Here is a 25,402-nt window from a genome sequence, read left to right as displayed (position 1 = left end):
GTGACACACTTCCTCTACCACCACCACACCCACTCCAGCAAGGCCACGCCCTCCAATGGTGCCACTCTCTGTGAGCCTATGGGGGCCACTTTATTTCCAGCCACCACATGCAGGTAGAATTCATTTTCTTTCTTTTTGAAAGATTTGCTTATTTTTATTTATACTTACGTGTGTGTGCTACATGTGTGTTTGTGTAGTACATGCATGCAGTGCCTGCGAAGACCAGAAGAGGGCATCCAATCACCCAGAACTGGAGTTACAGATAGCTGTGAGCCACCACGTGGGTGCTGGAAAGCAAAACCCACCCCTCTGCCAGAACAGCTAGTGTACGTAACCACTGAGCCGTCTTTCCATTTAGACTGACCTTCAGGGAGAACTGATTTTCTTGGTTAGTACTTCAAATTCTGAACTTTTCCCCCCAACCATTCCAACACTGCCAAGAAGTTGGTAGTGAGTTTCATTCTGATTTGTCCGCTTGATTAGAATGTAGACCTGTTAGTGTGTGTGTGTGTGTCGGGGGTGGTGGTGGTGGTGGTGGTAGTGGTGGTGGTGGTGGTAGTGGTTACTGAAAACTGACAGAATTAAGAATCTTTGCACAGGAATCTTTTCTCACATTTCCCGGCGTTCTGGTTTTCTACTATTAACCATGTCAGAGACTTTCTTCCTGAAGTGGCAATCTAGAGAGAAAGATGCTTAAAGTCTCACAGAAGATTAGGGTTGCAGAACCAGGCTTGGTGATACTTGCTTGTAGTTCCAGTACTCAGAGGCTGAGTGAGGCTTGAGGATCAGTTTCAGGTCAGCCTGGGGCTACGTGGAGAGGTCAAGGTCAGCTTGGCTTAAGTAAATATCCCTGTAACAAACACGCTCCAGCACACACCGAGTTGTGAAGTATTGTTCCCACAATCAGAAAGGAAACCTACGCACTAAACAAGCAGTATTTGTCCACAACCTCCTGTGACAGCTGTTTCTGGGAGTGTGCCCTGCTCAATCCAGCTGTAAGGGCAGGCTTGCCACAAACATGGGGCTGAAGGCGGCACCTGTTTCTTTGGCCTTGTGGACTGACCTGAAGAATGGCTAGTGAGCCGGGACACATCACTGAGTCTTTCCATATTGAAGCTGGATGAGCCGGCCATTTCTGCTGGGCAGGCTAACTGCTCAGAGCTGACCAGTGTCAACTCCCCCATCTTGCTTAAGCCAATCCATGGGGAGCCTTTGAGAGAGACAGACACATGTTCTTTAGGCCTGGCTCCCCGTCATCCAGTCAGTTACCTCAATAGCCAACCTTTTGCCTGAGTTATTTAATATGAACTTTCACTTTGTCTGGTTACCTCCATTTCTATATTCTAAATGCTCACACTGCCTCATGCTGGGTGTTCTCAGGCTCCGCAGACTCGGATCTGTAGTGAAATCTTTCCTCTCTTCCACAGTGTGCAGCAGGACTTCCTTACATCCCTCTACTGCCCATCAACATAAGAAACCAGGAAGCTAGTTCTCGAAGACTTCTTTCTACCTGATTCAAGATCAAACAGGTGTTGGGGTTTTCTTTTTCTTTTTCTTTCTTTCTTTCTTTCTTTCTTTCTTTCTTTCTTTCTTTCTTTCTTTCTTTCTCTCTCTCTCTCTCTCTCTCTCTCTCTCTTTCTTTCTTTCTTTCTTTTTCCCTCTTTCCTTTCTTTCTCTCCTTCTTTCCTTCCTTTCTTCCCTCTGTCTCTCTCTCGATGTGTAAATGGGGTCATCTGACTGTGGCGGCTAGAGGTTGATATGGGGTGTCCTCCCTATCTCTTCTCCATTTTCTCTCTCAGACAGGGTCTCTCACAGAGCCCAAAGTCGGACACACCTGCTAGCCAGGGACTCTAAGGAGCCTCTCCAATGCTGGTACCACAGGTGCGTACCACCATGTCCAGCTTTTTACACGGGTCCACACTACGTTTCATGCTTTGGCACTGTGCCCTGCCCCAACTCTCTGGATGTTATTTCTTCTTTTAAGTAGCACTTGCATCTGGAGTAGAGGACTCTACTCCCTTAGAATCCCTCTCCTTTTGCCCTTCTCATTCTTCTCTGCAAAAACAATCACAACATTTCAGCCTGCCCAGTGCTCCTGTTCGTAAGATTCTAGGCAGATGGCTGTTCAGAACAGTTATCACAAAGGCCAGTCAATAACATAAGAGAACACAGCAAGAAACGTAGAGTAATTATGTGCTTAGGTGTTCCTCTTAGCTCCTTGTGAGGCACAAAGAGCTGCCCAGTTGCAAACTCTCTGAGGTTATAACTGAGAGAAGGCAGAGGTGCCATAAGGAACTGTAGACAATCTTAGGTAAACAGAAGATGAGTAAGTAGAGGCTATGAGTAATCCAAAGCTAGTGGGTACACTGGATGGGGGAGGGGAGTGCTGGAAACAGAGGGATGACATTACTGTAATGGCAGGAGACAAACACTTGCTGCTGAGCCAGAGTAATACCAGATAATTATTTTAATCACGCTAGGCCCTGGAACCCGAACTGCATGCTGTTCTGAGTAATGAGGCAAAACTGCGTATTGTCCTGTTCTGAGCAACTCAGGACATGAATCACGCTTTATCCCGTTTAGGTGTACCATATGCGCTATGAATGTTAGTCACTTAGTGGCTCCACGGATTATCAGTTTACCACAGGACTGTAACAGGTGCTTGATGCAGGTCACTTTTACTAAGTCACGTTCAAAGCATCAACGTGGCGATGCCAGAAACTCAGATATGCCTATGAGCAGCTGGAACGTGCTTCTCCTAAGGAAAAATACAGTAAGGCACTTGGAGAAGGGGGACAAAATACTCAATTGTTCTTCTAGGGTCTCACTGTGTAGCCCTGGCTGGCCTGAAACACACAGAGATCTACATGCCTCTACCTCCCAAGTGCTGGGATCAAAGGCATGTGCCACCACACCTGGGCACACTACATACTACATGGATTTAGTGGCACAGTATTACTAGTCATCGTTAATCTTTTACTGTGTCTTTATAAATCACACTTTATTGTAGATAGGGATGCAGTGTGTGCGTGTGTACATGCGTGCGTGTGTGCGTGCGTGCGTGCGTATGTAGGGTTCAATAACATCTGTGGTATCAGATATCCACTGGAGGTATTGGGATGTCGTCCCTATAGCTAAAGATTACTGTACTCCATTGTGCAAAGTATGGGTAGAATATGTAAACATTATTATATAAATATTATATCATAGTGCATATGATATAGAGTAATTGGTATACAAATGAATTAATATATATTCATATTTATTTATTTTTGAGATGGGGAATTCACTGTATGCCCTAGGTTGGTTGTGAACTAAAAATCCTCCAGCTTCATCCTCCCAAGCACTACTGGGATGACAGCTGCACCCCACTGTCTGTGACTCCAGTATACTGGTTCCTTGGTGATTTTAATGTCCTCATGAGATTCTGATTAGCTCTGTGATTATTCCAACTGGAATACATTTTCTCATCCAAACAAATGCTGCCTTTTCCTCTGGCTACCACGTACTCTGTATAGACTGAGCTCAGGCTTCCATTAGCAGCCTTCTATATCCCGACCAGTTAGATTCTTCCTTTATTCCAAACAAATACAATGGTACTTACATTGCCTTGACAATAAGAATCTGAGCTCACTCGAGTCCAGGCGCTGTTTTGTTCACTTTGTCTCTGTAGTATCTGGTGCAGTCGCCAGCACAAAGCATTTAATATATGTCACAGTTTTTGTTATAGCTGTTGCTAGGCTTCTTAAATCACTAATAGATTAAGTAGCTTCCCATCCTGTCCTTCTCTGAAAAGATCTACTTGCAGCATGCAGTATCTGAAGTGTGTCATGGCAATGGAACAATTGCTTGGATTTTTGTCTTTTTGTTTTATTTTTAACTTTTGTTTGGTTTTGTTTTTCTAGACAGGATTTTTCTGTGTAGCCTTGGCTGTTCTGGAACTCTGGCCTTGAATTCACAGAGACCTGCCTTCCTCTGCCTCCTGGAGTGCCGAGATTTAAACGTGCATTACCACCCACCTTTGCATGGATTTTTAAATGAGATTTCCACAGCTCAGAATGCCCTTTTTTTATCTTCTCCCCCAACCTCTTTCAAGAATGGAAGAGGGTGCTAATTGCTAACAGGCATTCAGGAAGAAAGGATGATGGCTAGTTCTAAGACTGGATAAGAATGGTGGATTCTGGAGGCAGAATGGGAGGAGTTGGACATGAGGGATGAGGGCAAGCAAAGAATGATTTTTTTTTTTTTTTTTTGCCTTTCTGATTTGACCAACAAATGGTGTTTGTATTCATCTTTCTGGGAAAAACGACAAGCAAGCTAAGAGGGAAGCTGATTATTCATATACCAATGAAATTAAATTCTCTTTGTCTAAATGATATTGATGTGTGTACACATTTTTTACTTTCGGTGGTGGTATCCTGGAGGAGGGATAATGCTTGGCATTAAGTACATCTACAGGATCACAGTGTTTCTGTGATGGGTACCACCATTCATGCCCAGAACTTTTTATACTGTCCCTTACTGAAGCTTGATAATTTTCCTTTCCCTTTCCTCCAAATCACTACATTCACAACTCTACTTTCTGTCTCCACAACTTTAGCTACTATAGGTGCTTCAAGCAAGTGGAATCGTATAGTATGTCTTTTGGTGGCTTATTTCACTTAGCAGTATGTCTTTGGAATTCTTGTATGATGTGACATGTCATATTTTCCTTTGTTTTAAAGATATTTTTATATCAGCCCCACAGATACTTGCTTAAGTCAGTTTTTTGAAATGATTCTCAGAAGTAGAATTGCTCATACTGTAATTCTGTTCTTTTTTTGAAGAAGGCCACCTATTTTTCAGAGGCCACACTATTTTACCAGCCTACAAACTGTATATGAAGGTTCTACTTTCTTAGCCAGGCATGGCGGTGCACACCTTTTATCCCAGCACTCAGGGAGGCAGAGACAGGTGAATCCCTGTGAGCTTGAGGCCAGCCTGGTCTACCATGAGATCCAGGACAGCCAAGGCTACACAGAAAAACCCTGACTCAAACAAACAAACAAAACCCCAAAAACTAAAAAACAAAAAAAGGTTCTACTTTCTTTATACATCAGCAGCTGTTCTCTTCCTATTTTTAGGAAACAGCTATCCAAATGGGCAGGAGGCAGTATCCTGTGGTTTTGATATATATTTTGATTGTATTGATTGGTGATGCTTAACATTTTTTCACTTAGGTATCTTCTCTGGAGAAAAGTTCATCACCCATTTGTGCACTGGGTCTTTGGCTTTTAATTGTTCATTTTATAGTTATTTTGTAGTATGGAACACTTCTGGGTATATTACATGTTTCTATGGGACAAGAAAAAAATGTGTTAAGGTAGCATAAGATGCATTATTGAAAAGCCTACTCCATGAAAGCCACATTCCTGGAGTTCCCCTGTATCACCTGCAGGCAGCTCAAGAGCTGAGAAATCTCTTTTCCCCAGCCATCAATATTGCCGAGGTAACCTTGGTGAGGGACCTGGTGAATCATTTAAGTTTCAGGAAGTTTTTGAGACTTGTGAGTTATTTCCTGATCCCTGTAAGTTTCCCGAGTCTCTTAGGCTCCTCCCTCTAGGACTGAACTTTTCAATTTGGAGGAAATTACTGCACAGCACCACTAATCTAACTATTACTTACGAGTGTTATTTACATATTTAAAAGGCCTATCTTATAATCTTCTAACTAAAGAAAACAATTTCCAGTATATTATTCATATATAAACTGATGACTATTTCTGTAGTAAAATCTAAGCTTGCAAAGCATGTTGGTCATACTAATAGATTATAGAAACAATTATTCAGGGGCTGGAGAGATGGCTCAGCAGCTGAGAGCACTGGCTGCCATTCCTGAGGACCAGGTTTGATTCCAAGCACCCACATGATGACTAATGCCTGGAATTTCAGTTCCAGGGGATCCAGTGCCCTATTCTGTCCTCCATGAACACTGCACATATGTAGCACACAGACACCCATGTAGGCAAGATACCCGTACACATAAAATAAAAACAAATCTTTAAAATCTTTAAAAATCATTAATCACATAATATTTCAAGTTGGTATATTTAATATTTCTCAATGATCATCTTATGAATAATTTTTGGGATACCATTATAAGAAAATGAACATAACATAGAGCTGTAGAACAAATACTTAAATGATATAACTGATAGAAACTGGAAATAAACTTGGTATGTAAGAGGTTAGACAAGTTGAAGAAAGGAGTATGCAGACATCTGTGCTGAAAACAGCATTACTAGCAAATGCTAGTGCATATCCAAACCTGAAAGTACTAACTGGTTTGAACTACGCAAAATGTATTATTCTGAAGTGACCATTTTACTTAAGCTATAGGAAACTGATGAAGTGTTAGATTCTAAAGTTTTGGTTAAAATGTTCCCAAGATCAGGGTTAGATCGGTAATTTGTTCTACGGATATATAATGTAATTTACATATTTTACAAAGGTCCAGGGTTATTTTCAAAATCCTCCATTCAATATTCTCTATAAATAATCTATACCTAAGAAAACATATCATCCTCTAAAAGCAAAATAAGAGAGCTTCATTGATCCGCAGCTAAAGGACAGCTTTCCACTTCTTGTCAGGATTTATGATGTAAACTGTAGAAAAAAACAGAAAGTAAAAACAAGAGGTAAGTATATCCATTGGATTTTAAGTTTTTCTGTAATAAGAAAACGTGCACAATCCTTAAAGGAACTTTACCGATGACAATAAAGCGAGTTTCTTCTTGTATGTGAGCATATGGCTGAGGTTTGTATACAAAATTCAAGCATTGATGAACTTCTTGACTTTAAGAACTAAACCTTTATAAAAATGTCTGACTTGATAATCATGTCTAACATTAGGAAATATAGAACGTGTACTTTATCATCTCTGACTTCACTATTTTACCAGCACTTAGAAGCTGTGCCTGTTCTCAGGTGTACCACCTGTCAGTCTTCCTGACCTTGGCATTGAGAACACTGTTCTCCAATGCACAACTCCCAGGTCACTATGGCGGAAGTATTTGGACCCCACTTCCTAGTGTTTGTATCTCTCCACTGAATGTGACATTTAAGGGAGAATTCAGATGGGTGCTGTTTGAACTAAAAAGAAACCCAAGCACCTGCAAAAATGTTTAAGTGCCAGTGGTAAATGCATTAAGACTCAGAAAGATACATACATATTTTTCCATCTTTCTCTAGTTTTTTCAAATGAAGCAAAAGGTTACGCTCCGCCACCTTATGTAAATTCTCTGGAACATTCTGAAAGGAAACAGGGGTAAAAAGGGAGTCTCATTTCTAAAGAACACTTCATTGTTTGCAATGTTTAAAATGAGACACATAAACAGGAGAGAAAGTTTAACCTGAGCACCCTTTAGCACTAACCTAAGTCAGGGATGTGGTCAGCTGACAACTTTCCTACCACGTACAAAGCCCAGGTTCCCTCCAGCCCCTCAAAACTGGGAGTATGAAGTCTCAGCACTCAGAAGGTGGAGGCAGGACAGTCAGATGGTCAAGGTCATCCCTGGCTACACTGAGTCTGAGACCAGCCTGGCACAATGAGACCCTGCCTCAAGAAAACAAAATCAAACAAGAAAATACAATGCCAACTGAGACAATTTCTACCTTGTACATGGCCTTGCTTTATGATAATATTGTTTTATATTTCTATAGATAAAATAATTAGATGCTACAAAACAATATCAGTGTCTTATTTTGCTCAGAACCAAATTCCTAGTGATTCACATACTGACACAGTAAAATCCATTAATGTTTATAAATTAAGAAATGAGTAAATATAAAAATTCTTCGTTTCTGAACAGTTTTGAATGGCTTTGTGCTTTTTTAGGTATTATGATAATATCTTTGTATCTTACGACCCACAGTTTTCCTTTACTCTTGCTAAATTATAATGTTGCTAAAATGCAAAACTGACACATCAGCTGAATAAACGGAGAAAATTCATTTTATGATTCAATAAGGACTGTAACTCTGAAGCCAATTTTCTTCACAAAATTCACAATCCATGTCCTAGTTAGCTTTAGTTGTCAACGTGAAACGCCCACAGACATGCGACAGGAGAGCCTCAGCTGAGGAACTAAGTCAGACTGTCCCATAGGCATGTCTGTGGGGGATTGTCTTGATTGTTAATTGACCTGGAAGGGTCCAGCCTACTGTGGGTGGAAGCATCCGGTGTTTGCGAAAGCAATTTCTCCATGGTTCCCCTGCTGAGCTCTTGCCCTGATTCACCTCAGTGATGGGCTGTGACCTGCAAGCATATACCACATAAATCCTTCCCCGAACAAGTGGCTTTTGCTCAGTGATTTATCACTGCAAAGGAATGAAAACAGAATATTCTGTTTCTCAGCTTCCTGAAGATATTTTGCCAAGATTGACTCAGTCAAAATTCAGTGGGTTTGCTTGTCTCACTGTAGATGAAAATTAACTGGCTGTTTCTCTTTTTTGAAGGCTGCCTTTTCTGTAGTTATCCCATGTCACTTAGCATCCATAGTCTTCTTGTATAGTCCCCCTTAGACTTGTGTTAAAACACTGATATTTGCAAAGGAACACTGATGTTTACAAAGGGTTGTACCGCTGGCTCGCTCTCTCCCTGTTGAGACAGCTCGGTCTGGATAGTCACTGTCTACAAGGCTGGCCTCACTCAGCCTCCTGCTGTGGCTTTATAGGTTTGGGACCCCATTCGCAGTTTCCATTTTCATTCCCCTCTGCTAACACACATAGAAATAGTAAACACTGGTGCTCACATTCTCCTTTAAGGACTGGTACCGTCTATACCAGTGTGATTTTCTAGACTTCATTATCTGAGCTACCCATTACGACCTTTAAGTGATCATTCCCAGACCAGTGGATAACATTACAATTTTTAGCTGGCAGGAAAGTGTCCTTGGGATCTGATCACATCCACTCTTCTCCGTCACTTTCTGGGGCTTTCTTCCTCTCTACCCACACCTGTGACATGTGTGCTCCTGCCACTCTGAGGGTTTGAACATGCCTTTCCCTAGGACTTGAATGACTTCCTTTCTCTTCTACTCTGGCCTAGCAAATGCTTACTCCTTCTTTAGACAAAAACTTGTTACTCTGCATCTGCACTAGGTAAAATGGATTTCAAATTCTGTATCAACATAGGGTGTACAGAACCTGAAGTATGACAGTGTGGTAAAAATGTGATGGATATTCAAAATGCTCCAACCTATGAAGCTGCTGAAGCATCGCATAAATCTGGGTTAAGGATGCTCAACCTAGATACAACAGTTAGGGTGGCGTGCTGAGGGGAGGTGCTGTTGTGACAGCGCTTGACTTCACTAATCTTTGGACCCCTTGAAGGCGAGGGTCTGAAGTTACGTATTTCTGCACCTCCTCTAGCATGTGGCATAGGAAACACCTAACAACTGCCGGACGGATAAGTCTCTTGAGGCTACCTCATGCCTTTCTGCATGCACGGGTGTTGAACACGCTTGCGCTGTGACTCCTGGAGGAAGAATCGATGTTTGCGTCAGTATGAGCAATCACTTAATCACTCTTCTGGGACGGGGTATGAGACAGTTTTGCTGACTGTATTTAGGTTAGCTGGGGAAAAACCCTCAGAGCAGCAGTGTATAGTTTCAAGTGGCTACAACAAGTACTGGAGATGTAACGAGCTCTTTCACGCCATTTCAGTGCTTTTCTTCAGCGAGTCGTGTGTGCGTACGTGTGTGCGTGTGTGTGTGCACATTCGGATTGAAGATACCGGATATTTTCCTTGATTGCACTCCATCTTGTGTTTTGAGACAGGCCCCTTCACTGAACCTTGAGCTCACTGACTCCGGTGGAGTGGCTGAGGGGAGCTCCAGGGATCCTGTTGTCTCTGCCTCCCCGCCACCCCCCACCCTCCCACACTGGGACTATAGGCACATGCTGTGACTGTTGAGGAATGAACTGTTCTAACACTTGTCCAGCAAGCCCTCTGGAGAGTGACCCAGCTCTCAGCCCCACAGGAAAGCACTAGTGTTAAGTTTTCCAATGACTTCTTTTCCGATTGTGCCAAGGATCCTCGCCCAGGGCTTTGAATATGCAAGGCTCTCCTCCTGAGTGATGGCCCCAATCACAGGTGCTTCTCAGTGTCCACCGCTGTCTGACGTGCACCTAGTGAGATGTCCGAGTCTGCGGTGCTTTCCAGGTTCTTCACAGCCGTTACCGTCTCCAGGTCCTCTCCGGGCAGCCCCCCCCCCGCAGGCCCTGTCTCTGCGTCCTGAGTGCTGAGGCTACATAAGTGTACTATTGTGCCCACCATGGCGGGACTTTTAAAACCTAATCTGCCAAGTCCTACACAGAACCACTAAGCACAGCGGGTATTAAACTCGCCAAAACACAGAGTCACATTAAGGGAACCACGTGGTGCCACAGGAATGTGCCCAGAGGCCACACACTGAGCTCTGGACACCTTTCCTACAGAAAGTATTCTATTCATGGTTTTTGATGCGTATGTTCGATATTAGGCTACAGCGAGCGTCCTCAGGTGTTCTTTGTTTGTCTGTTTGTTTGTTTAGATGATCACCCTGTATCACTTACTGAAGTGGACACCAGGTAATCAAAATGGCTTGGACAGTCCGTGTCATTACAAAGCTTCCCAGAGCTCAGGCTGAAAATGGCCTGGGGTGGCTGGTTTTGTTCTCTGGGGGCATTTTCCTTTCTTAACTTAAACTGCTGGCCGCAGGCTGAGACAACTGGCATGACTTACAGAATCAGAACACTTGTTTTCACCTGGGATGTAGTAAGGAAGTTACCTTGTAAATAATCTTCACAAGCTCAGTCACTGTAAATGCTCTCTCGAAGTTATCACGGAATATTGTAATAATTTGCTCTTCTCGGCTATTTCTGTGAGAAATGTACTCCAGGATTTTAGCTTCTGCATTATAGATTACTGGGCCATGTCCTGAATTAAAAAAAAAAAAAAATTATGCCATTTACTACAACCAGATAAGAAACACTAAGTGCAAAGCTAATTCACTTTATTTTTGTTTTGTTTTCAAGGCAGGGTTTCTCATGTAGCCTTGGCTGTCCTGGACTCACTTTGCAGACCTCAAATTCACGGAGATCCACCTGCCTCTGCCTCATCGAGTGCTGGGATTACAGGCATGCGCCACCTCACCTGGCTCAATTCACTTTATTTAAAAATAATTCACGCCCTACCGCAAAGCACACTACGTACATAAATGTTCACTGCCTGGAAGGCTCATGGGTATTTATAGACAGTGCACACAGGACTTCAGAAGCGGGCCTGTCAACATTGTGGTGGGAGGAGGTCCTGAGAGATTCTCCACCTCCCCCCGAGGAGCTGTTGTCAGTTGACAGTTGCTGGAGAGGAAGAGACATTTTCTTCTTTAGCAGTGTAGCCCCTGGTAACTTGCCGATGTTTGTCCTGCGCTAACCTTCACCCCTGCTCCTGGAAGCAACCCTAATTAAACTCCTCAGATCACCATAGGAGACATGAAAGTAGAAGGCAGGGAGGGCTACTGGGGAAGAGAAACGGGATCAGCGGGGACGGGAGGGGGACAAGAATTGTATTAGGAGGTAAAAATGATCCAAATATAATTTTTAAAGATTTACTCCATCATTTATGTGTCTACGATCAGTACTCGGTGCCTATAGAGGCCAAGAAGAAGGCATTGGCTCTTCTGGAGCACTTGGGAGCCACTGGACATGGAAATGAATGTCCGTCGCCTGAAAGAACAGCAAGCACTCTTAACCATGGAGCTCTCTCTCAAGCCCCTCAAAATACATTACACGAACCTATAAAAATGTCATAAGGAAAAGGACCATTACGTATAATTAATGTATGCTAATAAAAAGCACTACATTACAGATAGCTTGGGGAAAACAAAGCTTTAACGGCAACAATAAAAAATTGTGTATAATGCCAAAAACCTTTAGCAAATTATATCAAATAAACATACATAATGCTATTATGAACCTTAAAAAAATCTAAGATCGATTTTAGCAATAGCACACATACTAAAACAGTACCCACAACAATGGCAGGTGGCACAAGAAGTGTGCACTGACGCTCAGCATTACTGCACACACTTGAAGCACCCTCACTTACACGGATCCCATGAGATGGGGACTACTACATCCACAGAGAAGGTGGAGAACCTGCCTACAGCTATGTTGCTAAGAAAAGGTGGGGGCTGAGGTTCCCACGAGTCTGCCTTAACTGCTGCAGTAAGCTTGCTAACAGAAGACTGAAACGGGGAAATAAAAGCAGGCTGATATCCGCAGGAGAACCGCAGTCTTAGAGCAGCTGTAGCAACTCAGACCAAGTCCCGCTGAAATCCGCCTGCCCTTTAAACAGTGCAGCATGGTGCAGGAGTCCACAGGGGGATATTTTACAGCTCCGAGAACAAAATAACCAGAAGCAGGCTAACCTAGTATCGCATAAAGAGCACTGCACTTGGGTTCTTAACGGTCTGTTCCTTTTTAGCCCTGGGAAGGAAAGTGTGAGGCTCGCTGAGCCCGTTTCTGCAGCACCCACTCCCCAGGGCTTTTGAAGGCACACAGCTGTAAGGCTATCGCACGACACCTGCAGGGACGCAGTCTTTACTCTATGGTAACTATGGTGACAGAGTGCAATTTCCATAAAAACAACTTCCTTGCTAGTAATACACGAGTCTGTCTGGGTGCAAACACTCTGTGAACCTGTGTAGCTGGCCTCTCCTCCCTTGGTTTAGCTTGGGGGTCAGCTAGACCAGTAGGGGCTTCTTGTGCCTAACCCTGCCCGTGTCACGGTAACACACATGCCCAGCCATAGCACAGTTACTGCTTCCTGAGCACCAAGAACGCACGGGAGAATGTAGTTGTCCTGACAGATTTTCCATGGCTGTTTTGTTAGCAGCAAGTTAGAAAATTAACCACATCCCCTATCCCTTCTGGGACTCTTGCTAGGTTCTCCCTGTGTCAGAGAGGACATTCATATTGTAAGCAGTGTAGTGACAGCTACATTTAACAGGTTTCTTCTTCTGGAGACTGAATATGTACCGCTTTATGGTTGCTATGGAAACCTGACACAGCATCACAGTGAGTTAAAGTTCAGAGGACAAGTGTTACCCGAGGTTTCATAGCTAAAGCGCGGTTTGCGAGAGAAGTCAGTTAATAAAACAGTGACTGAGGCATTTTCCTGTTCCCACGTAAGCTTGTTTTGTTTCAACAGTTTAGTCGACAGCTGTGTGGATGCTGAAGAAAGCTCCTTACAGAAAGTGTTATGGACATAGCTCTCAGCCAGGAAAGGACTAAGGGTGTCACTGAAGAAGCAGGGTTGGGTGGTGATTAGATGCTCTCTGTTTAAGCTCATGCGTGAGAAGGATCAGCGTCAAACTGCACTGAAGGAGAAGGAAGGCAGAGCACTGGGAACCAAGAAGGAGGTAAGGGGGCATCTAAGAAGCATGGAGAAACACAGGTGACACAGAGGTGGTCTTGAAACAGTCTGTAGTCCCTCCTAGCTCTCGAGAGGAGAGGCTGCTGCTGTGACCACAGGCAAGGGAGGCAGTCCTGATGTCACTGGACTGGCAGACCCAGCTCTGGAGAGACCACAGTTTTAGAAGGCCTTAAGTCCAGTATGGGGAGCTGGTGCAACAGAGACGTCTGTGTAGCAGTCAATGGTGAAGCAGGGACCTATTCCCATTCCCGCACCTTGGGGTGCTACAGCCTGGGGCCACCTTGAGAGGGGTATATTGGTAGTGACTGAGCTATGCTGGACCTGAAATCAAACATTAATCACAAGTTAGTGAGCTGAGGGATGACTGCCGCCGTGTCTGTATGGAAGAAGGTCACAAGAAGTGGTAACAGGGTTAGGGTTGTTAAATATGGAGCTGCCTAGAGGTTCAGGGAACAGGAAGAGACTGTGCTGTGGGGTTGTGGTGACTGATAGCCCTGCTCTGTGGGGTCAAGAACACCCCATACTGCTCTCAGAATGCTGTGGGCCCTTGGCCAGTAACAGCTTGGCCCCAGAAGCTGTGTTTATACATGTGTCAGGGCAGGGCAGGTAAGGGAGACCAGTTAGGTTCCCCTGGTGCCGTCTTCCTGCAAGGTGCTTCAGTACTTGGGAGCGTCTGGAGGTCACAGTGCTGAGTTTCCTCAGGGTTTCGTGTCCACTGAGGAACTCTGACACATGCTTGTATGCACCTTGGCGTGGAAACTTGTCATCCTTGAGTACAACAACTGGAGGACCTCCAGAGCAAGTGAGAACCTGCCTAGCTTCAAAGGCCATAAAACCTGGAGCTGGCAGTGGCTCTTGGAAGCCCCAAATGCTGCCAGGAACATCAAGGGTTGAAGACAAAGAAATCATTACATTCAAGTATCAGTACAACAAAAGCAAACAACCATGGCCACAACACTCAAGACCTCTTGGACAGATAGAGACACCAAACCTGTGCATGTAGCGTTGACAAAGCAACTAAGTTACTGACAACGGACACATAAAAAGTATTCGGTGGCGTTTCAGCAGAGCATTCAATGACAGGAGGCATTTAGAATCCCCAAAATCATGACCAGAAAACAGCCTTTCCATGTCATACTACAGCGAAAATGTCCAGAGTACAGGACAGTTAAAGAGAACTGAAGCTGCAAAGGACATGTCAAATTAGAGGAAAATATACTAGAATAAGAGCAAACATGTCAGCAGAAACCCCAAGGCCTTGAAAACATAGTAAGCAACTGCCAACCAAGTCTATTATACACCCAGCCAAGTTATTCTTTAAAGACTTCCCATTGCAGGCATGAACTAATTAATCTCTTCAGCAGAAGTCACATAACAGCTCTGAAATCTCTGCATTAAAAAAAGCCAGAGAGGAGCTGGAGAGAAGGCTCAGTGGGGAAAGGCACTTGCCACGAAGCCTGATATACTGAGTTTGATACCCAGAATCCACATGGTGGAAGGAGAGATCCAACTCCAACAAGCTGTCTTCACATCTCCACATGTGTGTTCTGTGTGGTGTGCGTGTACACAGACACACACATACACATCCATGAATAAACTATAAAAATCCAGGGTTATAGACCAAATAATAAAATTAAGTACTTTGACGTCTTTAAGTCAAATCTAAGATAAATATAAATAGAATTAATAACAGTTTATGGAATAAAGTAATGACTATGAAATAGAGACTCAAAGAATACAAAACATCAGCAACAGAAATGCTATTTGTTTGTTTTGCTTGAATCAGGGTTTCTCTTTGTAGCCATAGCAAAATAGAAACGAGAGGATAGACTCAAGCAAACGTCTACAGTGGAAAATAGGACTGAAGTAGCACTGTGGGTCCCCAACAAGGGAAACCCAGGACCAGAAACGTTCACAACTGAGAGCACCACACCTTTAAAGAAAACTAGGACCAATGATTCTCAAACTGTTCTACAAGACAGAAAAGGACCCAGGGTACTAACCCAGGGTTGCCTTGCTTACTGATGTTGCTGGACAATGATCCAACAACAAAGGCGACTAAGGCCAATGATCCTTAAGACAGATCCTACAGAACAAACCCCTCCAAAGGGTGTTCTTCAGAAAGGTCATATTACCATGATCAAATTGATGTAATTCTAGAAATGGCTCAAAATATACAAGTAAGCAAACACAACACAGCACACAAATGGAATCAAAGACAAAAATCAAATGCCCATCTCATCAGAAGCAGAAGGAGTTGACAAAATTCAGCATCCCTTCATTATAATAGCCCTGAAGAACGTAGGATAGGAGTGCTAGGCTTGAGCATAGTAGCAGCTAGGCACGACAAGTTTAGTGGCTAACACACAAACTGAAGAAAAAAGAAAAGCATTTCTCTAAATTCAAGAGAGACAAGGATGTCCACTGTCTCCACTCAATTCAATAGAGTGCTTGAATTTTTTCCTCTTTTTCTTCCTCTTCCTCTTTTTCTTTCTTTTTTTAAAAAGATTTATTTATTTGTTTTATGTATATGAGTGCTCTTCTGCATGTACACCTGCATGCCAGAAGAGGGCATCAGATCCCAGTATAGATGTTTGTGAGCCACCATGTGGTTGCTGGGAATTGAACTCAGGACCTTTGGAAGAGTAGACAGTGCTCTTCACCACTGAGCCATCTCTCTAGTCCTCCTCCTCTTTCAAGACAGGGTTTCACTGTGTAACCTTGGCTGTCCTGAAATAGCGCTATAGTTCCTTGAACTCACTTTCCTGCCTTTGCCTCCCAAGTGCTAGGATTATAGGTGTGAGCCACCTCTGCCTGGCTATAGTGCAAGAATTCTTAGCGGGGTCAACAGGCAAAGAGAAAGAAATGCAAGTGTGATTTGAATGTGAACACTCCCACAGTTTATCTTTTGAGTACCTGGTTTGCAGCTAGTGGTGCTTTCCTTGGGTGTATGGGATCTTTCAGAGGTGAGCTACTTAGCGAAGTTAGCCACTAGGGTGGGCCTTTCCAGGTCATCCATGGCTCCTGGTTCTTTTCACTTTCTGTTTCCCAGGTGTGAATAGTCTCTGCTACATATTCTGGCTGCCATCAACTGAGTTGGTCCATTAGGCTTTCCCTGCCATGATGGGCTAAAGCCATCTACAACCATGAGTCAAAGTAAGTCCTTTTCCCTGTGGTTCATGCCAGGTGCCATGGTCTTAGTGGCAGCAAAGTAACTATGCGAAAGAACTGCAACTGTAAAGAAGGACCCCAGCTGACCCTTCTCTGCAGGTAACAATGAGCCAACACTCCAACACCTAAAGGAGAAATCCGGGTCAGATAAACACCAGGTTATAAAACTCAACACTTAAGTCTTTTTATATATCAGTAGTGGATGCACTGTGAAATAACCAGGAAAATAATCTCACTCACAGTAGCCTCATGTCCTCTGTTAAAAATAAAATAAAACAACAACAAATAACCCAACAGATACACACCAAGCACTCGGGCAAAACTTACAGGAAGGTGTGGGAGACCTCTACAACGAAAACTATAAGTCACTGTAGAAATAACTTGAAGAAGACACAAATACGTGTTCATGGATTGGCACAATTAATATGGTGAAAACAGCACTATTACCTGAAATGATAAACAGATTCAGAGCAAATCCCTGTCTAAATTCTGATATCCTTCACACAAGAAAGAACAGTTCTCAAATGTATCAACAAAGACCCCACATAGCCAAAACAAACCTGCACAATGCTGCATAGTATCACAATATCTGATTTCAGATTATACTACAGAGCTACTGTAGCAAAACAGTATCATTCTGGCACAAGAACTGATACACAGACCTATGAAAGGCTCCAAAGCAAACCTCCACAGCTATAATAGCTGATTCTTGACTAAGGAGCCAAAACAAAATGTTGAAAAGACAACTTTTCAGCAAACAGCGAGGGAAACTGGATATACAGATGTTGAAGAAAGAAACAAAACCTCCGTGTCTCACTGTGTACCAAAAACCAAAAAACCAAACCAAACCTCAAATGAATCAAGGGTCTTGCTGTAAGACATGAGCCTTTGAAACCACTAGAGCTAACCATTGGGCAAATACTTTAAAAGGAAAACATGGAGGAGGGGCTTCTGAAGAGGAATCTACAGCTCAAGCAAATGGACAAGAACTGAGAGACTACGGTGAGATTAAAAAGCTCTGCGCCAATAAGGCAGCAGTCAAAAGAGCGACAAGAAGGCCTACAGACTGAGAGGAAATCGGCCTGTCACTGATCTGGCAGGGTTTGGTTGAGTAATTTCTCAATCTTTCTCTGACACACACACACACACACACACACACACACACACACACACACACACAACGCACGCAGAACTCTAACCAACACTGAAAGAACAAATAATGTAGTCAGGAAGTGGGAAAATGAGTAGAGCCAGGATCTCACTACACCGCTGGCCTGTTATCTGCTGTGTTACTAAAGCTGGCCTTGGATTTATCGTAGTCCTCCTGCTATAAGTTCTAGGGTTGCAGATGCACCATCCTACCCAAAATTGCCTCAAAGAAACAACTGTCAAAAGAAGAACAGAGAGCTAATACATGAAAAAGAATATTTAATATCACACCAGCCACCAGAGAAACACCAGTCCGGACCACACATAGCTCTGCTTCATTCCAGACAGAAGAGCTATCTTCCAGAAAATACGAAAAAAGAAATCCTAGAGAGAACCATTAAACTGAAACTGTCAATTGGTGTGGTCAATACAGAAATAAGTGTAGTGGAGGTTTTTGGTTTCTTTAAAAACTCAGTTAAGTTATATAAATATGTTTTTGTTTTAATCCCAAATGTAGGATGTCGGACTGCCTTAGTTTATTCACAGCTGATAACAGACTCCTTCAGCTCTGAGAGGGGAGAGGGGTGTGGTTCTGCCAGCTGATAACAGCCTCATGTGGTGTGAGAGGGACGTGGCCTTTGACAGCTAGAGAAAGTTTAACTCTGAGGACCCCGAGAGTGTATAAATATCAGAGCCAAGAGAGGCTCTGGGAGAGAGGAAAGAATACTTCCCCAAGAAGGAAGAAGGCTGCTGTTGTGTTTATTGGTTAGCTGGACTGCTGGATAGCCTCACTGTGAGACCGGAATTGTCCTAAAGAACCCAAGAACCCAAATCAGCAGGAACCAACTCTAAAGAGGTCCATTTCCCCTGTCCCTCCTAACCTTCTTTCTCTCCTGCATAGAGTTGGGGGTTGGAAGGGAAGCAGAGGTCTAAGAAACCCAACAGAGTTAAAAAGCAGTGCCTATAAATAAGCATGGTGGTTTCTCATAAAATGAAAAATGGAGCTGGGCCATCGCTCGGAGTATTTGCTTACCACGTACAAGGCACTGGGTTTCACCCTCAGTACTGTAAGAACAAACAAACCAGCTTTCAAGTAGTACTATCACAAGATCTAGCTGTACCACTGTTGGGCATATTCCCAAAGAAACCAGCAGTTTCATGCAAGAGACATACCTAAATGCCCACATTATTTTGGCACCAAATGCAACAGCAAATTCTGGATTCAGCATGGGTGCTTGCCAATGGAGGAAAACAAAGTATTTATATATAACAGAATATTATTATTCCATAAAGAATGAGATCATGTTATTTGCTGGAAAATGGATGGACCATTATATCAACCTCAGAAAGCCAAATATCACATTTCATATGCAGAAGCCACACTTTAAAGAAAAGCATAATGAGGGGGTTGGAGAGAGAAATGGCTTATAGGTTAAGAACATGTACTACTATTAGAGAAGACCTGGGGCTGGACAGATGGCTTAGAGTTTAAGAGAACTTGCTGTTCTTCCAAAGGTCCTGAGTTCAATTCCCAGCAACCACATGGTAGCTCACAACCATCTATAATGAGATCTGGCGCCCTCCACTGGCCTGCAGGCACACATGCAGACAGAATACTATATAAATAAATCTTTAAAAAACAAAAACAAAAAAACAACAAACAGACCTGAGTTCAGTTTCCTACACCCAAGTCAGGAAGCTCACAATGGCCTGCAACTCCAGCCTCAAGGGATCTGACACCTTCTTCTGACCTCCACGTGCACTGTACCAATATGTACACGCCCCCTCCTGTCACACACATTATTAAAAATAAAATCTTTAAAGGAATGAAAGTTGCAGAAGAGGGGCAGTGGCGGGGCAGTAAAAGCAGGGCTACTCAGGTAAATACAATCAAAGGTACACTATATAACACATGCATGAAAAAGCCATCAAGGAACCTAGCATGTGACCACTTGGTATATGCAAACACAAAAGCTTCAAGTTGTCTCTCTCTGTATTTCAACTCAGAGGTAAGCAAAAGGAACATTCCTTGTCATGGGAAAAGAACCGCTTACTACATTAAAAGACGTCACTCACCTGGATATATAATGTCAGCTTTGATTTTGAGTAAGTCTTTTAGGGAGTTCATGTAATCATAGAGGTCTTCAAATACTGTTGTCCCTTCTCCTAGGATGCAATCCCCAGAAAAGATGGCATTTTCCTCTTCCAGGATTAAAGCCATGTGATCATCAGTGTGGCCGGGAGTGTATAGAACTCTAATCAACAACAGAAGTTACGATTCTTAAGACAGCAAGTACAAATTCGAAAATGTCGAAAAGTAAGTCATTCTGTCATCTATAGATAAGACACCAACACATGCTGGCAAAGAGTTATGAATTTCATTTTTTTTTCAGGGGTTGCTCATGGAAAATTGACCCCAGACAAATATCCCCTGTTATTAGGCCATATTTCTTATTGAGAAGTACAAATTTAATAACATCTTTTCTTCTTACTTTATAAAAGATTATTAAAACAAATTTGAAATACATGAAAATATAGAAGATAAAATCGAGATTACTTAAAAACAGTAATTTTAGTAAGAACTTGGCTTTTCAATTTCCTATGCTAACAAAACTCTGATTTTTGAAGTTTTCATTTACTTTATTGTATTTGTCTATACTATTAAATTTTTTATAGGCAAATACCTAAGTGCTCTACATAATAGCTGGCACATGCTACATGTTTTTCTCAAAAATGAAATTTTACTAATAGTATTTATATAAAAATGTAAAAGAAACTTTCTTAAATGTATTTGATTTGATTTATTTTTGAGGGTAGAGGCTGGAGAGCTGGCTTAGCAGTCAGGAGCGCCTGTTGCCCTTGCGGAGGATCCAAGTTTGATCCCCAGCACCCACACAGTGGCTTACAACCATCTGTAACTCTGATTCCAGGGAATCTAACAGCCTCTTCTGACTTCCAAAGGTACCAGGCACGTGTTTAGAGCACATACATTCATGAAGGCAAAACACTCAAACTGATTAAAAAAAAATCTAAATAAGTATCGGTGAGATGCCTATTAATATCAAGAGTATCTGTAAGCCATAAAAATATTTAAAACAATGTGATACAGAAACGAAGATAAACAAGCCTTTAGAATCAAAATAAAAAACCTCTAACCAATCCTAAATATTGGCATACAGAACTTGGTTTATGCTTTTCTTTGGTAGTACAGTTACTAATTTGGTTGTCCAGAGTCTAAATAAGCCCTCATCCACATTCCTAAAAGTAATCCTAATCAAACTCATTGGTAGAAATGCATGCCGGCACTCTCCCCTCCCCCCCACAGGGGAGGAGAGAGAAATGATGTGAAAGTAAAAGAGGGACTAGTTGGGAGGAGAAGGATCAGTAGAGTGGAAAGGAAACAAGAGGACAGAGAATAATAAAAGGGTAAATATGAAATGCGTTATATACATGAATGTAAATGTCGTAATGAAACCCATTATTGCCTTAAATTAATGTTTGCTAACAAAAACCCATAAGCTTCAAAACTGATTGTGATATCTTTAAGTCATGATAAATCTTTCATTGCAAGAGCATTTATGTAAATTCACATTAAGTTTTCTATCTATACCGACAATAAATAAAGAGCTAAATCTAGGGCCAGAGCGATGGCTCAGCTATTAAAAGTTAGGCTCACAACCAAAAATATAAGGGCTAAATCCAAGTAATTTGCTCTGCAAAGTGCCTCTTGATTTCTCAGCCACGTAAAGGCTCCTCTGTACTGGTAATTTTTCCCTGTCTTACTCGTGTATTTTGAATCACATGTATGTTCTATGGTAGCACACTGTTTTACTTGTTTGCCATTCAGTCTCCTGACAGGCAGGACCCTTCTAATTTCCCACCATCTACTTCCAGCTTTCCGTTCTTAGTGGAACCTGACACTAAAACATAGCTTTCCATGTCTCAGCACTGACTTTAGGAGCTTGTAGGTAATGCACACCTGACCCTTACATGACCCTGGGGTGGGTTCTACTAACCTTTCCAGTTTAGATGAGCGGATCATAGATGATAGCAAGAAATGTCTGACAAATACAGTGCCAACTTAGTTTTATTGAGATTAAGAGATGAACTCAATTACCTTTCTCTGTCTGACTTAAACAGATTGATTTTTATGTTCTTGAAACACTGTAAATAAAACTCTCAATGAGCTACTTAGGGGGATATGACAAATATAACTGCGCATTTCTATTTAATCTTTAGGGACTCAGTGTGGGGTTTTGGTTAAACACAGTAGCCCAAACATCTGCCTCTGTTTTCCTGCTAGAACCCCAGCAAAGGAGTACGTGTTTGTGTGGATTTTTTTTTTTTTGTAATGATATAACCCCCACAAGGATGAAAAGAGTGGGCGAAGATTACATCTCCAAAGGTTAAACTGAGAGATGATGAAAGGGAATTAACAATCATGACAAAGCTGAGACCTAAGCAGGCAGAGGACACTGAGAATCACCTAGATTACCAGGAAGAATTCCCTGAAACCTAGGGATTTGAAAGGAGAGGGGAAAGTAGATGGAAGATGGTTAAAATTTAAAAAAAAAAAAAGATTGAAAATTTGTTTAACAAATATTCAGGCAGTGGCTGTACCTCAGCAGTAGAACACATGAGGCCCTGGATTCAATCCTCAACACTGAAAATTCCAAACACCTCCTAAACAGAACAGAAACCTCCCAAATATCTAAGTTCCATTTTTACTTTGAACTGTTAGACAAGTGCCCTAAGACTGATTCTTCCAAAAGTGTAAAACAGGTGGGGATGGAAACAGAAATAATATGCTGAGCAAATGAAGATTATTTGAACACAGATTTTTTCCATGTTGACATCAGTTTATATATATTGTCATATGCAAATGGCCTTTACCCTTCCCAAAGACCTTAAAAAAGCCTTTTCTAAGTTATTTTACTACCATAGGAAAGGAATAAATTGTCAAAACAGGTTCCCAATAAAGAAAGTTCATCTAGATTATGTACCACGAGGCTCATGCCTATAAACTTCTGTCCCCCTACAACCCATTCTCAGGATTCAGAAATAACCCTGCAGTTTTCATCAGAAGAAAATTAGGAAATATGAGAGGATAATTAAGATGATTGGAATAAAAGAAGTACCTCCCATATTACAGACAGTGGATAAGAAAAAACAAAAAACAAACAAACAAAAAAAACCAGAAATCCAGAAGCAAGAAACTATAAAGAAGAAACTTCTAAAACAAAATCCCACCAATCATAAAACCTTCAGCAAGAAAAACAAGAAATGTCAACCAAAAACAAGCTTCATTAGTGTAAGCGGAGCAACAAGGTAACAGAGTATGAGAAAACAAAGGTGCAGTAAAAAGGTACAATAGATGGAAATCAGGACGCGGAACGGGAGCAAGGAACACAGAAGTTCTGACGAAATAACCGAGTATTAGTAAAGCTAAGAGAAGAGAAAGTGCGGAAGAGCCTTGAACTCATTGGCACAGGAGACAACTTCCCGAACAGAACACCAACAGCACAGGCTCTAAGAGCAACAATCAATAAATGGGACCTCATGAAACTGAAAAGCTTCTGTAAAGCAAAGGACACCGTCATCAGAACAAAACGACTGCCTACAGATTGGGAAAGGATCTTCACCAACCCTTTACCTGACAGAGGGCTGATATCCAGTATATATAAAGAACTCAAGAAGTTAAACACGAACAAATCAAATAATCCAATTTAAAAATGGGGTACAGAGCTAAACAGAGAATTCTCAACAGAGAAATATAGGATGGCGGAGAAACACTTAGCGAAATGCTCAGTCCTTAGTCATCAGGGAGATGCAAATCAAAGCAACTCTGAGATTCCATCTTACACTAGTCAGAATGGCTAGGATCAATCAAAAACTCAAGTGACAACGTAAATGGGGAGGATGTGAAGCAAGAATACTTCTCCATTGCTGGTGAGAGTGCAAACTTGTCCAGCCACTGTGGAAATCAACCTGGCACTTCCTCTTTCTTTTACAAATTGTATTTGATGTCCCTGAGAGTTCTGACTTCATACCTGGTATGTACGCCTGGGGTGCCTAGTGCCTACCCCACTCAAAAGAAAACGTAGGATCTTGACTAGAGCTCGACTTACCGGTGGCTGAGCCATCGTGTGAGCACTGGGAACCTAACCTGGGTTCTCTGCAAGAGCAGTGGGTGTTCTAACCACTGGACCACCTCTCCAACCTCCAGGAGACAGGGCTTGGGGCAGGCTGCTTTGAAACATACCTCCAGCATCCTGAGTGGGCCAAGCCGAGGGCACAAGGTAGAAGAGAAGAGGCAAGGAGGTCTCTCTGACCTCCCAATACCTTCTCCCCCTTAACAAAGGTTTCAAACCTAGAAGGAATTCTCCAACTTTCCTCTGGGAGCCGCAGGCTTCATACTCAGATAGAGGCAGCCTCACTTCTGGGGAAGAATCTGAGCAAAAAGGCCTTGCAGAATTCCTTAAGCACCTCGCTCACATCTTTTGTCTAGTCACCAAACAGCGTAAGCAAGTAGTTTTCCAGTAATTTGGGTCTATTTCTGAACACTCCGGTGCCTCCTAAAAACACGAAAGCTACTTGGTTTTTTTGTTTTTTTTAATTCTGTCTCTGTCAATTCTATTTTCCAACGTAACCAGGGACCCTGAGAAGATGGAGGACGCCGCCCGTCTCCCACGCTGACTTGGCCTGACACTGAGTTTGCCTCTCTGTCCTGGTGGAAGCTAATTTGAGTAGGTCGGGTCTGGAGAAATGCTCTGCCATTGACACCAGACCCCTCACCACACTGGCTTGCTTTCTGCAGGGATCTGGTGAGGCTGGCTTAGTCAGAAATCTCCTTACCATTGGCTTCTTCTCAGTTACTTTCCATGCACTGAGCTCATTCTCTACCTGTCCTCCTTAAGGTGGAGCCCGGTCCTCTGTTCGGCTGTAGGACCCCCACAGCGATGGTCCCGGTATCTGTTTCCATGGGCCCCTTTCAATTACAATCTGTCCACGTTAACAAAGGTCATGAGTAGCTTTCTCTTTATCAGGACCTGGAACTACAAACTCACTAACGCACATAACTGTGAAATTTTGGGAAAGGGTAGGTGAGAAGGAAGCCTGCCCCCAACCCCTCCATGCTGCACAGAAGAGAAAACGAGAGTTCAGGAGGCAGAAGGGCCTTATCAAATAGAGCACTGAAAGTAGAAGAAAATGATACGCTAGCTACAGAGTGAAACAATTTTAATGTAGACTCCAATCTGTCTCTATAAACAAAGCCCCTCCTTCCCCCAGTCTTTCTGTTTTGCCAACTCTGCAGCCTCAACAGCCATCCAAATCAAGGCCCTCCTGCCTCAGATCTCAGGTGCTGGGGTGACAGGTGTCCATGCCACCGTGACCAACCAAGAAACCTAAATCAAGCAAGCAAGCAAACAAAAAACCCTCCTCAAAGAATCCTTTTTAATTAAGTGAACTGATATGCAAAACATAAAAGCTGCACTTATGTACAGCATGCCATGAGGAGTTTTTTAAAACGGGTATATACAGTATAATGTCTAGATAAAGTTAAATCTATCTGTTTCTACAAACATGATCATTTATGGTAAACAGTTTCAAAATCCTTTCTTCT

General features: G+C 42.6%; 1 protein-coding gene across 5 annotated transcripts in view; it reads right to left on the bottom strand.

Annotated features, from left to right (window-relative positions):
* Positions 1–6,072: 6,072 nt before the first annotated feature.
* Positions 6,073–25,402, bottom strand: part of Lactb2 (lactamase beta 2) — a 36,435-nt gene continuing 17,105 nt past the window's right edge. For 4 of the 5 annotated variants that reach the window (XM_021663464.2, XM_060385838.1, XM_060385839.1 and 1 more), the window contains 4 exons: positions 19,855–20,033; positions 10,811–10,959; positions 7,208–7,289; positions 6,073–6,644 (listed from right to left, as the gene is read on the bottom strand). In XM_021663464.2, the coding sequence (XP_021519139.1) occupies positions 6,601–6,644; positions 7,208–7,289; positions 10,811–10,959; positions 19,855–20,033 (454 nt within the window). In that variant the 3' untranslated portion in view covers positions 6,073–6,600. The remainder of the gene's footprint in view (positions 6,645–7,207; positions 7,290–10,810; positions 10,960–19,854; positions 20,034–25,402) is intronic. The other variant, XM_021663466.2, reaches the window with a different exon arrangement.

The sequence above is a fragment of the Meriones unguiculatus genome, chromosome 6, assembly GCF_030254825.1.
Source record: "Meriones unguiculatus strain TT.TT164.6M chromosome 6, Bangor_MerUng_6.1, whole genome shotgun sequence".
Lineage (NCBI taxonomy): Eukaryota > Metazoa > Chordata > Mammalia > Rodentia > Muridae > Meriones > Meriones unguiculatus.
This window is presented reverse-complemented; position numbering and strand designations above follow the sequence as displayed.